Raw genomic sequence first — 15,058 nt, 5'->3', positions numbered from 1 at the left:
TTTACTAAAAGACTTGGGAGAAAAATTACACTAAAATAAATGGAGATTCATGGATCAGAATGCAAATTCATGTACATCTTTAAGACAAAACATGGGGATGTTAGAGAAATTTTGGACTCGGGGCAAAGAAACCATACATCCCATGGGGTGTCTATGGTGGAAAAGGTCTCAGAGGCTCCAACTTGAGGGACATGCCTGGATGTTGTCAGTGGCCTCAGGAAATCATAGACTGTGGCCTTCTTTTTCCTGTTCACATATGGTGGCTTGATCACTCAGAGTAAGTTGGACACCTTTTCATTCTTTTTTTCTTTTTTTTAAAGTTTTTTTAAAAATAAATTTATTTATTTATTTTTGGCTGCGTTGGGTCTTCGTTGCTGCACATGGGCTTTCTCTAGTTGCAGCAAGCAGGGGCTTCTTGTTGCAGAGCACGGGCTCTAGGCGTGTGGGCTTCAGTAGTTGTGGCACGCAGGCTCAGTAGTTGTGGCTCACGGGCTCTAGAGCACAGGCTCAGCATTTGTGGCGCATGGGCTTAGTTGCTCCACGGCATGTGGGATCTTCCTAGACCAGGGCTCGAAACTGTGTCCCCTGTGTTGGCAGGCAGGATTTTTAACCACTGCACCACCAGGGAAGTCCCACCTTTCCATTCTTGACTTTTGCAGTATGTGTATGCTCTTTAGGAAAAACCCAAGGGAGACGGCCTCTCCTTGGTGGTCCAGGCCAGAAGGAGGCCGTGGAGAACATGGGCAGGGAGACCCTGGGCAGGAAAGGGCTGAAACACCCTACTGCCTCATCCTGGTCGGTCTCAGGGCCTCTTTTGGCTGTAACATCAGTTATCAGACCACAGGGGTTTCAGAGTAGAAGCGTACCCAAGTGAAAGCTGAGAAAACCCATGTTTTTCCAAAAAGGCCCCTAGAAGGGATTCATTTTCACCCAGAAAGGCAGCCCAGGTGCAGAGCACCAGTACTGAGGAGCCCGAGGTTCTGGTCTTCATCCCTGATTTGGGCCAGCTCTTCCCCCAGCTGGGGCACAGGGGAACTGGGCACACCCACCATGTTGAACCGGTGGCACCTCATTCCCCCCTCCACCAGTGAATCCGTGAGAAATCATGACCTGTATTAGGAACAGCACACGTTCTAGGGTTCCTTTCTGAATCAGCGTTGCACCCTAAGGTCAGCATTGTGGAAACCCACCCTGAGAGCCCCACCTGGCTACCAGCTTTTTCCGGAGTGACGCATGACTCTCATGAAGAGGTCCATGTCCGAAGAGCAGGTCATTGATTTGTTGCAAATCCTAAATCTCAAATTGTTGCCAAGTCTAGAATAAGTAGCAGATCCGTATCTAGAGGTGGGAAAATCAGGAGTTGGCATATTTGGAGGTTCTCCAGGTGTTTGGGTGGGGGTCTTAGGGCCTCAATTGTCATATTTAAGCTGGACCCATTCTGTTGCTGAGAACCAGTCACACCCCCCCATACCCCAAACCCCCAGCCCCATCCCCGACTCACACACCATTGCTTCTAGAGAGTGGTCTTTACTCTGCCCTTTTTTCTTTCATCAGCTGAAATTGAAAGCCTCCACCGTGTGGAAAGGACAATGTCAGGTTCCAAGAGAAACAGTAGGAAAAGGTCTTGTCCCTCCAGGAGTTATAATTGTTTGTCTTGCCTCACTCTAACATGTATTTGAGGCACCCTGACACACTCGTACAGCATGTAAGATTAAAACAGGAGCGAGTGAGGATATGGGGGCAGGAGGAAGAAGATTAAAAGAGATTTAGCTGGAAGTAAGGCTAGTACACGCTACAAGCTCTTATATCCTCTGTTAGATGTGGGCCATGTTTGTCTCCGAGTTTTCCGGCAGGCAGTAAGAAGGGAATGTGACCTGGAACACATTTCATACCCATTAGCTGGAAGCAGACCATTTGCTAAGAAGAAGTTGTTCCCAATACCGAGGGCTGGGAGGATTTCCTCCCTTGTACCCTCGTAGACTTTATCAGCTAGTGAATCAGTCATGTTCTCAATAACATCTCTGTAGCTCAGGTTTTACAAGGGGCAGATTGTGAACCACGGTGCGTAATGAAATCAATTCAGTGGGTTGCTGTGGTATAATAAAAAATAAATATTTGGTCTTTGTGCCTGGTTCCTGGCACAGTGCACCTAAAACCGTTGGAACCTCCTGCATGTCTTTTGTATGCTAATGCGATGACACCTGATGGGGGTAGGGGGCCTTCAGGAGGGGGAGCTATTTGCCAGAATAGACCAAGCCTGTTTAGAGGGTTGGAACTTTCAGCCTCACCCCTGGACTTCTGGGAAGGAGAGAGGGGCTGGAGACTGAGTTCAGTCACCAGTAGCCAATGACTTCATCAATTATGCCCCGGTAATGAAGTAATGAAACCTCCATTAAACCCCTAAGTGATGGGGAACTTCCAGGTTGGAGAACACATCAAGGGGCAGGGAAGGAGGTCTTCCTGCAGAGGGGATGGTGGCTCCTCTCCCTCCTCGGCCTGTGGATCTCTTCCATCTGGCTGTTCCTGAGCTGTATCCTTTAAAAATAAACCCCAATAAATGGAAGTAAAATGTTTTCCTGAGTTTTCTGGGTCATTCTACTGAATTTTTTTTTAACATCTTTACTGGAGTATAATTGCTTTACAGTGGTGTGTTAGTTTCTGCTTTATAACACAGTGAATCAGTTATACATATACATATGTTCCCATATCTCTTCCCTCTTGCGTCTCCCTCCCACCCTCCCTATCCCACCCCTCTAGGTGCTCACAAACCACCTAGCTGATCTCCCTGTGCTATGCGGCTGCTTCCCACTAGCTATCTATCTGTTTTACGTTTGGTAGTGTACATATGTCCATGCCACTCTCTCACTTTGTCACAGCTTACCCTTCCCCCTCCCCATATCCTCAAGTCCATGCTCTAGTAGGTCTGTGTCTTTATTCCCGTCTTACCCCTAGGTTCTTCATGACATTTTTTTTTTCTCTTAGATTCCATATATATGTGTTAGCATACGGTATTTGTTTTTCTCCTTCTGACTTACTTCACTCTGTAGGACAGACTCTAGGTCTATCCACCTCACTACAAATAACTCAATTTCGTTTCTTTTTATGGCTGAGTAATATTCCATTGTATATATGTGCCACATCTTCTTTATCCATTCATCTGTCGATGGACACTTAGGTTGCTTCCATGTCCTGGCTATTGTAAATAGAGCTGCAATGAACATTGTGGTACATGAATCCTTTTGAATTATGGTTTTCTCAGGGTATATGCCCAGTAGTGGGAATGCTGGGTCGTATGGTAGTTGTATTTGTAGTTTTTTAAGGAACCTCCATACTGTTCTCCATAGTGGCTGTACCAATTCACATTCCCACCAGCAGTGCACGAGTGTTCCCTTTTCTCCACACCCTCTCCAGCATTTATTGTTTCTAGATTTTTTGATGATGGCCATTCTGACTGGTGTGAGATGATACCTCATTGTAGTTTTGATTTGCATTTCTCTAGTGATTAGTGATGTTGAACATCCTTTTATGTGCTTGTTGGCAATCTGTATATCTTCTTTGGAGAAATGTCTATTTAGGTCTTCTGCCCATTTTTGGATTGGGTTGTTTGTGTTTTTGTTATTGAGCTGCATGAGCTGCTTGTAAATTTTGGAGATTAATCCTTTGTCAGTTGCTTCATTTGCAAATATTTTCTCCCATTCTGAGGGTTGTCTTTTGATCTTGTTTATGGTTTCCTTTGCTGTGCAAAAGCTTTGAAGTTTCATTCGGTCCTGTTTGTTTATTTTTGTTTTTATTTCCATTTCTCTAGGAGGTGGGTCAAAAAGAACCTTGCTGTGATTTATGTCATAGAGCGTTCTGCCTATGTTTTCCTCTAAGAGTTTGATAATGTCTGGCCTTACATTTAGGTCTTTAATCCATTTTGAGTTTATTTTTGTGTATGGTGTTAGGGAGTGTTCTAATTTCATACTTTTACATGTACCTGTCCAGTTTTTCTAGTGAATTATTGAAACTGAGAAGGGGGTTGTGGGAACCTCTGATTTGTAGCTGTTTGGTCAGAAGTTCAGGTGCCCTCCGCCTGCCCCCACCTGCTTGCAACTGACCCCCGAAGTGGGAGCAGCCTTGTGACACTGAGCCCTTAACCTGTGGGGTCTCTTCGAACTCTGGGAGTTGGTGTCAGAATTGAATTGAATTATTGGGCACCCAGTTGGTGTCACAGAATCAGAAACGGAGAGTTTCAAACATTATTGTTTTTAAAAAAGAAGTTATTAGAGTTCGAACAGAATATCTTGGAGAGCATCACATGTATGGCAGAGTATGGTTTTGTGAGACTTTTTTTTTGGGGGGCTGGAGGTGTGTGTACCGTGCTGTGATATAAATGCATTTCTTACCGGTGATCGTGCCCTTCTCCAAAAAAAATTCCCAACCCAATGACATTCACCAACTGAGCTTCCAATATCTCCTTGCCTGGCTGGGGAGTCCAAACGTGCATGTGTGAAAACTTACTGGGCAGTGAGAGGGCAAGTGCTATCCTATCTGCAGCCAGGCCACAGCTGCTCTTTCTGAGGGGGCATAAGCTCGTTAGTTGGTCATGGAGAACGAGCTGAAGCAAGGGAGGGGGAGAGAGGGAGAGAGAGAGAGAGAAGGGAATATATATGCACCACGGAGAGAAACTGATGGGCCCAAATATGTGCAAGGCAGGGGAAGCCCCAGGGGAGAGGGCCAACTGCAGGGGAAGTGGTTTAGCGCTTTGCTGTCTGGAGGAAAGGTGGAGAGGTGCTGAGCAAAGCTGGCCAATGACAGGTAGATGGATTTTCATCAGCTGAGGAGGAGAAGGTAGTCAGGTACTGTCTCTCTGGCTGGCTGGAGCTCTTGGCTGGTGACCCATTTCACGGATGAGGACAGTTCTGGTACCTGGCCTGAGCCATGGCTGAGGACTTGCCAAAATGGTTCAAGGAAATGTGCTCAGCAAGACCTGGCTTAGAACTGGGTTTTTATTGGCGTTTATTTTTAACGGATACAGCTCAGGAACAGCCAGGTGGAAGAGATCCACAGGCCGAGGAGGGAGAGGAGCCACCATCCCCTCTGCAGGCAGGCCTCCTTCTCTGCCCCTCGATGTGTTCTCCAACCTGGAAGTTCCCCATCACTTAGGGGTTTAATGGAGGTTTCATTACTTCATTATCGAGGCATAATTGATGAAGTTATTGGCTACTGGTGACTGACCTCAATCTCCAGCTAGCACCTGTAAGGTCTTCGAGTAGGTGGCAGAACCCCTGCTGTGAGAATTTGGGTAAAGTTTGTTTCTCCATCCTGCTTAACACTATTCCGTTCTATGGATGTAGCACATTTTGCTTATCCATTTGCCAGTTAGATATCTGGATTCTTTCTACTTTGGGGGCTATTAGGAATAATACTACTATAAACATTCACACTCTTGTCTTGGTTTGGACATATGTTTTCATTTCTTTCGTATAGATTCCTAGGAGTGCAATTACTTGGTTGTATGCTAAGTTTATGTTTTAACATTTTTTGAAACTACCCAGCTGTTTTCCCAAGTGGCTATGTCATTTACATTCAGCAATGCATGAGGGTTCTAGGTTCTCTATACATCCTCACTAACACTTGTTATTGTTTGTCTTCTTTATCATAGCCAATCTAGTAGTTGTGTATTGGTATCTTATTATGGCTTTAACACGCGTTTCCCTGTTGACTAAAGACTTTGAGCTCTTTTCATGTGTGCTTATTAGCCATTCATAGAACTTCTTTAGTAAAATGTTTATTCAAATCTTTTGCCCATTTTATGAATTCAGTAAAGTTGCAGGATACAAAATCAATATACAGAAATCAGTTGCATTTCTATACACTAATAATAAACGATCAGAAAGATAAATTAAGAAAACAATCCCAACACTCCTACAGCGTTGGTGGGTCTGTAAGTTGGTACAGCCACTATGGGAAACAGTATTGAGATTCCTCAAATATTAAGAATAGAATTGCCACACGACCTATGTACTCCACTTCTGGATATTTATCTGAAGAACACAAAAACACTAATTTGAAAAGGTATATGTACTCCTATGTTCATTGCAGCATTATTTACAATAGCCAAGATATGGAAACAACCTAAGTGTCCATCAATGGATGAATGGATAAAGAAAATGTGATACACACACACACAAACACATACACCATGGAATATTACTTAGCCATAAAAAAGAATGAAATCTTGCCATTTGCAGCAACATGAATGGACCTTGAGGGCATTATGCTAAGTGAAGTAAGTCAGACAAAGACAAATACTATGTGATCTCACTTATATGTGGAATCTAAAACAAAACAAACAAAAACTCCTAGGGACTTACCTGGTGGTCCAGTGGCTGAGACTCCATGCTCCCAATTCAGGGGGCCCAGGTTCGATCCCTGGTCAGGGAACTGGATCCCACATGCCACAACTAGGAGTTTGCATGCCACAACTAAAGACGCTGCGTGCCACAATTAAGAGATCCTGTGTGCCGCAACTGAGACCTGGCACAGCCAGATAAATAAATAAATAAATATTTAAAAAAATAATAAAAAACCAAACCAAACAAAAACCCCCAAGCTCATAGATACAGAGAACAGATGGGTGGTTGCCAGAGGTGGGGGCTGCAGGGGAGATGAAATGGGTGAATGTGGTCAAAAGGTACAAATTTCCAGTTATAAAATAAGTCATGGGAATGTGATGTACAGCATGGTGACTATCGTTAATAATACTGTACTGTATGTTTGAAAGTTGCTAAGAGAGTAGATCTTAAAAGTTCTCATCACAAGAAAAAAATTCTGTAACTAAGTATGGTAACACATGGCAAATAGACTTATTGTGGTGATCATTTTGAAAATATACAAATATAGAATTATTATGTTGTGTACCTGAAACTAGTATAATGTTGTATGTCAATTATAATCAACTAAAAAAATCTTTTGCCCATTAAAAAAAATTGAGTGGTCTTTTTGTTATTTAATTAGCAGAACTCTTTATATATTCTGGATACAGATTCTTTATCAGATATATAATTTGCAAATATTTTCTCCCAGTCTGTCTTTTTTCATTGTTTTATTTAGATGGTATCTTCTGAAGCACAGAAGTTTTTAAATTTGATGAATCCAGTTAATCGATTTCTTTTTTTTCTTTATGTGCAGTTTATTTTTTATTTTCTATTTTTTTTGGCTGCGTTGGGTCTTCATTGCTGTGCACAGGGTTTCTCTAGTTGTGGCGAACGGGGGCTACTCTTTGTTGCAGTGCACTGGTTTCTCATTGTGGTGACTTCTCTTGTTGCGGAGCATGGGCTCTAGGCACGCAGGCTTCAGTAGTTGCAGCAAGCAGGCTCAGTAGTAGCGGCACGCAGGCCCTAGAGTGCACAGGCTTCAGTAGTTGCAGCACGTGGGCTCAGTAGTTGTGGCACGTGGGCTCTAGGGCATGCAGGCTTCAGTAGTTGTGGCACACGGGCTCAGTAGTTGCGGCTTGTGGGCTCTAGAGCACAGGCTCAGTAGTTGTGACACACGGACTTAGCTGCTCCACAGCATGTGGGATCTTCCCGGAGCAGAGATTTAACCTGTGTCCCCTGCATTGGCAAGTGGATTCTTAACCACTGCGCCACCAGGGAAGTCCTCAGTTGCTTCTTTTATGGATTGTGCTTTTGGTGTGTAGCTAAGAATACTTTGTCAAACTCAAGGTCATGAAGATTTTCTTCTAGAAGTTTTGGAGTTTTTGCTCTTTTATTGAGGTCTCTGATCTATTTTGACTTAATATTTGGTTTGGTGTAAAATTTAGATGGAGATTTATTTTTTGCCTATTGTGCAGAAAAGAGTTATCATAGCCGGCCTGAGACGGCTATCCTTAGAAAGCCCTGCTTGCAAGGTTGATGTTTGGCTGGTATCTGGAAACTTAGATTTCAGGAGTGTTCCCACCGTTCCCAGAACTGATAAGAGGAGCTCGCTATACTTAAACTATTTGCACAAACAATGTGGTTTATATTGAATACCGCTTTCCTTCTAGGAGTCTTGAATTTTGGAACATGCTAGGCAGAGACGTCTACCTGACCAGCCCCCAGTAAAAACCCCAGTGAGCTTCCTTGGAAGATAGCATTTTCACGTGCATTGTCACAACTGTTTGCTGAAGGAATTAAGCATGTCCTGTGTGACTCCTTTGGGAGAGAGGAGGCTTAGCGCCTGTGCCTGGTTTCCTTCAGACTTCACCCCATGCACCTTCCCCTTAGCTGATTTTGCTTTGTGTCCTTTTGCTGTAATAAATCAGAGCAATGCGTACAACTATATCCTGAGTCCTATATCCTGCAAGTTCTCCTAATAGATCACTGAGCCTGGCGGTGGTCTTGGGGACACTGACATGCCTAGGGATGTCCAATTGCTTCAGCATCATTTGTCAGAAAGACTTTTTCCCCCTTGAATTTTCTTGTCACCTTTGTCAAAAGCAATTCACCATAAATGTAAGGATGTATTTCTGGATTCTGTTCAGTTCCATTACCTTTCCTTATGCCAATACCACATCTTGATTACTGAGGCTTTATAGTAAGTTTTAAAATCAGATAGCATAAATCCTCTAACTTTGTTCTTTTTCAAACTTCTTTGGCCCTTCTAGGCCCTTTGCATTTCCATATAAATTTTAGGCTCAGTTTGTCAATTTCTACTAAAAAGCTTACTAGCGTTTTGATTGGAATTGCTTTGAATTGATAGATCAATTGGAGAGAACTGACGTCTTGACAATAGTGAGTCTTCCAATCCAAAAACATGAAATGTCTCTCCATTAAATATCACAGCAATGTTTTGAAGTTTTCAGTGTACAAGTCTTGTGCTTCTTTTCTTAATTTTATTCCTAAGTATTTTAATCTTTCTGATACTATTTTGAGTGAAATTTCATTCATTTCATTTCATTTCATTTCAAGATTGCTCATTGCTAGTATATAGAAAAAAAAATTGATTTGTATATTTTGAATTGTATCCTGTGACCTAACTAAATTTAATAGTTCCAGTATTTGTTTTGTGGCTGCCTGGGGATTTTATACATGCAAGATTATGACAGCTGTGAATAAAGACAGTTTTACTTCTTCCTTTCAATCTAGATGCCTTTGATTTCTTTCTTTATTTTATTGCTGCTGGCTTGAACCTCCAGTATGGTGTTGATTAGAAGTGGCATAAATGGACATCTTTGCCTTGTTCCTGATCATAAGGGGGAAAGCGTCAATCTTTCACCATTAAGTATGATGTTAGCTGTGTGTTTTTGTAGATGCCCTTTATCAAGTTTTGTAAATTATCTTTTATTCCTAGCTTGTTATGGATTTATTTTATTTTATTTTATTTTATTTTTTTGCGGTACGCGGGCCTCTCACTGTTGTGGCCTCTCCCGTCGCGGAGCACAGGCTCCGGACACGCAGGCTCAGAGGCCATGGCTCACGGGCCCAGCCGCTTCGCGGCATGTGGGATCTTCCTGGACCGGGGCACGAACCCGTGTACCCTGCATCGGCAGGCGGACTCTCAACCACTGCGCCACCAGGGAAGCCCCTTGTTATGGATTTTTATCATAAATCTGTGTTGGACTTTATCACATGCTTTTATTCCTGCATCTGTTGAGATGACAATTTATTTTTTGTCCCTTATTCTGTTGATATAGTATGTTACATTAATTGATTTTCAGATATTAAGCCAACCTTGCATTCCTGGGATAAATCCCACTTGGTCGTGATGTATAATCCTTTGTATATGTTGCTAGATTCAGGTTGCTAATATTTTATGGAGGATCTTTGCATATGTATTCATGAAGCATATTGATTGGTTATTTTGTTTTCTTGTGGTGTCTTCCTCTGGTTTTGGATCAGGGTGATATTGGCCTCATAGGATGAAGTGGAGAGTGTTACCTCCTCCTCTATTTCTCATCCATTTCCTTTTAGGGGGAAAATTTATGGTGACTAGGAGCAACTCCTTTTTCTCTTCTCAAGGCTAATTCTTACAGAGTGGTCTTAGCATTCATGTCAGGCAGCTCAGTGTCATTGGCTATATCCTAGGTCCATTTATTGGCAGGTGTGGCTCAAAATGGAGCAGGTGCCCAGCATCCCTGAGACACCTTATCTGATCACATATGGCTCCTCCGTCTGCAGGCAGACCCTCAGAACTTCCCTATGGGGACAAGGGTTGGGGTATCTGCTCGCCCAGCAGCTGGGATGCTTGCTGAGGATGCTTCTCTCCCCGCTCTCTTTGAACAGAGCAGCCACGAACCAAAAGGTACGGGAGCAGGTGCGCCTGGAACTGAGCTTCTTGAACTCAGACCTGCAAATGCTGAAGGAAGAGCTGGAGGGGCTCAACATCTCGGTGGGAGTCTATCAGAGCACAGAGTAAGTGGGGGCAACACTTCTTTTGGATACTTTCTGAGCCTTGGAACATGCCTGCATCAGGGATGGTGCACAGATAGGCCTGAGGGTGCGGCAGACCCCACTTTGATCCAATTTGGGGTTGAGCAAAGTGTAGGAATTAAAGGGATGAACCCATGGAGTTTATTGGAAATACCTGGCCAGTTGGACAAGAAGGCATTTATTTGTCCTGGGGACACATGGGACATAGTTTTACGGGAGAGCTACGTGGCTGGGTCCAGGCGGGGAGATGGCGTCTCTCAGGTGGCCTGGGTGGTGGCTCTGTCATAAAGATGCCCTGGAAGGGCGGCTGTGGTTAGCTCTGAGAGCCAGCCTGCCAGATGGGTCCCAGGAAGCCCTGCCTTCTTCCATCAGCCTCTGCACACGGTCTGCCTCTGGGTCGTTCTGTTGAAAAGAGTACAAAAACATAAAAACTGCCTTTTATATCAAAGATTATGAGACCTTTGCAAGTTCCCTGAGGAGACAGTATGACTGAGACACTTTGGAAATGTCCCCCATTAAATATTTGAGAAACAAATGTTCTAATTCAGAAGCATCCCTCAGGGAGTGTTTATAGGAGACCAAACGTTGAGGTGTGACCTTCAGAAAAGCTCAGAGAGTCTCTCACCCCAAGGTGAGCTATCTTGGAAAGAAAAGTCCATCTTTAAGAAGAAATAACTTTGAGGGGACTTCCTTGGTGGTCCAGTGGTTAAGGCTCTGTGCTTCCAACGCAGGTGGCGTGGGATCGATCCCTGGCAGGGAACTAAGATCCCACATGCCGCGTGGGGCAGCCGTAAAAAAAAGAAAAAACTTTGAGCTCTAAAGAACAGTTTACATACTTTTCTGTGTGGGGAAGTGGTACTTCTCAAAAGATAAGGGAGTCCCAGGGGAAACCCAGTCAGAAAATAATTCCCTGGATTAACAGAATGAAAATGTTGGGGAACCTTGAGTCACCTTTGGAATGTACTTTTCCTGATTGTTCCCAATCCTCTGCACTGTCCCCGAGGTGTTTTTCTCAGTCGCGTGTGAAACCTCTTCTCCTTTGGTGACTGTCCGTGAGCCAGCCCGTGTGTCCTGCCTCGCTTACCTGTGGGCTCCCAGTGCAGTCTGACACCTAATCAGAACAGTCAATGCACAGCTCCCCCCAGCCTATGCTCTGGTATTAAATTCCAGTGTTTTGCCCAAAGGTCAAAGTTCCTCCAGGAGGCAAGGCCGGGCCAAACTTCGGTGATAAATGTAGGATGTTTCATATTCCCCCCTCACCATACAGAAGCACAGGGCTGTCCATCACGAGGGTGTTCCCCAGAGACATGCAGTTAAGGCCCCTGTGTGACCACGCTGCGGCTCTAAAGTGTCCGGTCGGTCCCCTGTGCATTGGGAAGAGGGGAGAGAGATGTGCAGATGCATAATGACACCTTGCATTTCCATCAGCCCCTCTTCCTGTTTTCAAAGCAGATTGTTTTTTTCTCAGCACGGTTGATTTTTAAACATTTCTATGAGGTAGGCAGGGAAGAAACAATCTCATTGTGCAGATGAGAAAACACAGGGAAGCCGGAAGTTACGGAAAAAGTTATATTAGCGCAAGGTGGAGGGCGGGGCGCCCTGGCCCGGAGGCTTCGGGACGCTGGCTGCTCCTGGACAGTCACAGGGAGAGCCAGCCCCGTCGGGGTCAGGCCAGGAGCACGCTGGGGCCCAGAGGAGGGCAGCACAGCCTGTCTTCATCTCCTTCTAGCAGGATCCAGCTTTCCCTCAGGAAAGGGCTTTGGGGAAGCTATACACCCCGCTGGGGCTCGCCTGCTTTCAGCTTAGCCCTGTTGTTTTCTGTCCCCCACAGAGGCAGCTTCAGCTTACAGCCTATTGTCCACTCACCCTGCCTGCATTCCTGGCCTCCTCCCCAGGCTGGGCTGAGCAACCCCAGGAGGTCTCCTGTTACAGGTCTGGGAGCGAAATCCCTGTTTGCAAAACATAGCTGAGCCCCATTCACTTCCTGTTAGCTCTGCCCCTAAGGCCACTCCCAGGGCGACCTGTTGGGTAACCAACTGGTGAGTGCGGGGAGAGGAGGTGGAGGGGAAACAGCCGGTCAGGGTCTCCCACCCAGGGCTGGGAGCCAGGTGTGCTTAGGTGTCAGATGGGGCCCCTGCCCTCAAGGCCTTCCCTGTGCTGGGGATGGGATGCCTAGAGGGATACACCGTATAGGAGGAGGCCCTTGAGAGCCCAGAGTTGGAGGGCTGCAGGGGAGATGGAACCCGCTGCAGTGAGGAGAGGCGGAGGGGGGTGGGGGTTGGGTGGAGCTGGTGGAGATGCTCCAGATGGTGGAGCAGTGGGCACACCAGGCACAGCCCTGGGTGCACAATAGGTTCTCAGCACAGTTACTCAAAGAAGTGTAGCGATTGGAGGGCTAAATCAGGGTGGAGCTGGTAGGGGCCTCATGTGTTAGGCTGGGTCGTTTAAAAGTTGCCGGGGACTGGGACCAGTTTTGGAACAGAGATGGGGACGTGACCCAAGTGGTCTTTATGGAAAATGAACGGGTGTGTGCTAGCTTGGCGGGGGAGAGCGGGTGGGGACCTGAGCTGGGCTGCTGGGGGAAGGCCGGGGGGTGCAAAGTGGCCGGGATACGGATGTTCATGTACCTTGCTGTGTTCCTTCTAGGGAGGCATTTACGATTCCCCTGATTCCGCTTGGCCTGAAGGAAACCAAGGACGTTGACTTTTCAGTCGTTCTCAAGGTAAATCTCAAAGCGAGGGGCACTGGACTCACTGTTTAAAAGGGAAATGTAGAAGTTGTGTATCCCTTGAGAGTGGCCTTAGGCTCAATGTGCCAGTGTCAGTTGATTTCTGCAGGGTGGCCTTGAGCCCCCTCAGAGCCCGTCCCGTCCTTTCAGATGCTCCCTTTCATCTGGTCACTGAGGCTTCTGGGGAAGGGGTTGGAAACCCGGGCCAGTCCACCCCAGGTCAAAGAGGGTATATAACCAATTTAGGCCACGTTTTTGGAAGAATAGCCAAAGTTTTTGTCCCTCAACATTTTATTGTAAAAATAGAAAAACTGAAAGAATTTGACAGTGAATCCCTGTATACTCACTACCTAGGTTCTCCCGTGAACATTTTGCTGTAGTCACTTTATCACGTATTCGTCCATTTATGCATCCCTGAATCTATACATCAATCCATTTTATTTTTTGATACATTTCAAAGTAAATCAGGGAATTTCCTGATGGTCCAGTGGTTAGGGCTTGGCACTTTCACTGTCGGGGCCCGGGTGGAATCCCTGGTCGGGGAACTAAGATCCCACGAGCCACGCAGCTTGGCCAAAAAACAAAAAAACCAAAAAAACACCAAAACAAAGTAAATACTTGAAGAGCTAGAGTTTATGGATCCCGCTGCTCCCTAATTCCTGGATGTCTACCTTCTCTTTTCTTTCTCTCTACCCCTCTTTCTCCCTCCCTCCCTTCTTTCCTTCCCTCTTTTTTTTTTTTTCCTTCCAATAACAACCTTCTTGAGATATAATTCATACACCGCACAATTCACATCTTTAAAGTGAACGGTATCTGGCCTCCCCTTAGCCAGTGTGTCCCTGGCAAGCAGCGTTACTCGTAGGCCCATCTGTGTCTGTCACTGTGCAGGGTGCTGTTGAGGTCACAGGCCCTGCCTTTGGATCCCGTGGTTCAGTAGGGGATCCAGGTGGGAAGTGGAAGATGTGTTTTGATGGAGCCGCCCAGAGATGCCTTGGGGCCAGGAGAGGCCTCCCGGCGCCTGGAATGCTTTCCTCTTCCTCCTTGCCCCACATCCATCATTCTGAGTTGTACTGACTCACCTCAAACTTCCATTTAGGAGGAGAAAGTGGCGATGAGGTGGAAGGTGGTGCCTGTCTCTGAGCTTTCCAGCACAGGCATGGTGTATAGGAATGAATCCCAGCGTCGTGAAAAATGCTTCAGAGAATTTTGTTTCTTTTCACAGTAATCCTGCTAGTTGACTCATCTCGGACTGCTTTTAATTTAGAAAAGAAAAAAATGATGATATGGCATTTGGGGCCCTACACAATTTGTCCTTTTAAAAAGCAGTTGGTTAATGCTTCAGAAGCCTTTGCACTTGACCTCCAAGCTCCATCAGAGACTGCGTGAGTCCCTTGACATATAAGCCCTTTCACTCATGGCCTTGTGGACTGCTGCTTGTTTAAATCCAGGTCCCGGGCCCTGTGAGTTTGGGGTTTATTTTGGAGTTTAAGAAGGGACATTGGATGCAGGATTGTCAAGGATTTTATTTTCTGGGTAGGAAACAATCCAGAGCTATATGGCAGCTTTTCACAGGTCCCCTGAACTTTTAGATGTGACACTTGCCACAGGTCTGTGAGACTCCAGACAATGCTTATGTCTGTGGAAATGTTTTAGTTGCTTTTGTTAGAATAGTTTCTTTTAAGATTTAGTTTGTTGCTTGGTGCCAGAGCTGCAAGAATGCAGGCATTTGGGGGTATGGAGTAGGTGAAGGAGATTAAGAGGTACAAACTTGCAGTTATATAATAAGTAAGCCAGGGAGTTATAATATACAGCCTAAGGAATATGGTCACTAATACTGTAATAACTTTGGTTATAGATGGTTACTAGACTTGCTGTAGTGATCATTTCATAATGTATGCAAATGTCAAATCATATGTAATACATCTGAAGCTAGCAT

The 15,058-nt window shown here is 45.3% G+C and overlaps 1 protein-coding gene across 2 annotated transcripts in view; it reads left to right on the top strand.

Annotated features, from left to right (window-relative positions):
• Positions 1-15,058, top strand: part of RHPN2 (rhophilin Rho GTPase binding protein 2) — a 56,023-nt gene that overhangs the window by 18,861 nt on the left and 22,104 nt on the right. For both annotated transcript variants that reach the window (XM_033413671.2, XM_004284137.3), the window contains exons 3-4: positions 10,248-10,376; positions 13,041-13,116. In XM_033413671.2, the coding sequence (XP_033269562.1) occupies positions 10,248-10,376; positions 13,041-13,116 (205 nt within the window). The remainder of the gene's footprint in view (positions 1-10,247; positions 10,377-13,040; positions 13,117-15,058) is intronic.

Source organism: Orcinus orca, chromosome 20, assembly GCF_937001465.1.
Source record: "Orcinus orca chromosome 20, mOrcOrc1.1, whole genome shotgun sequence".
Taxonomy (NCBI): domain Eukaryota; kingdom Metazoa; phylum Chordata; class Mammalia; order Artiodactyla; family Delphinidae; genus Orcinus; species Orcinus orca.
The sequence above is the reverse complement of the archived record's forward strand: the minus strand, read 5'-3'. Positions and strand labels throughout refer to the sequence as shown.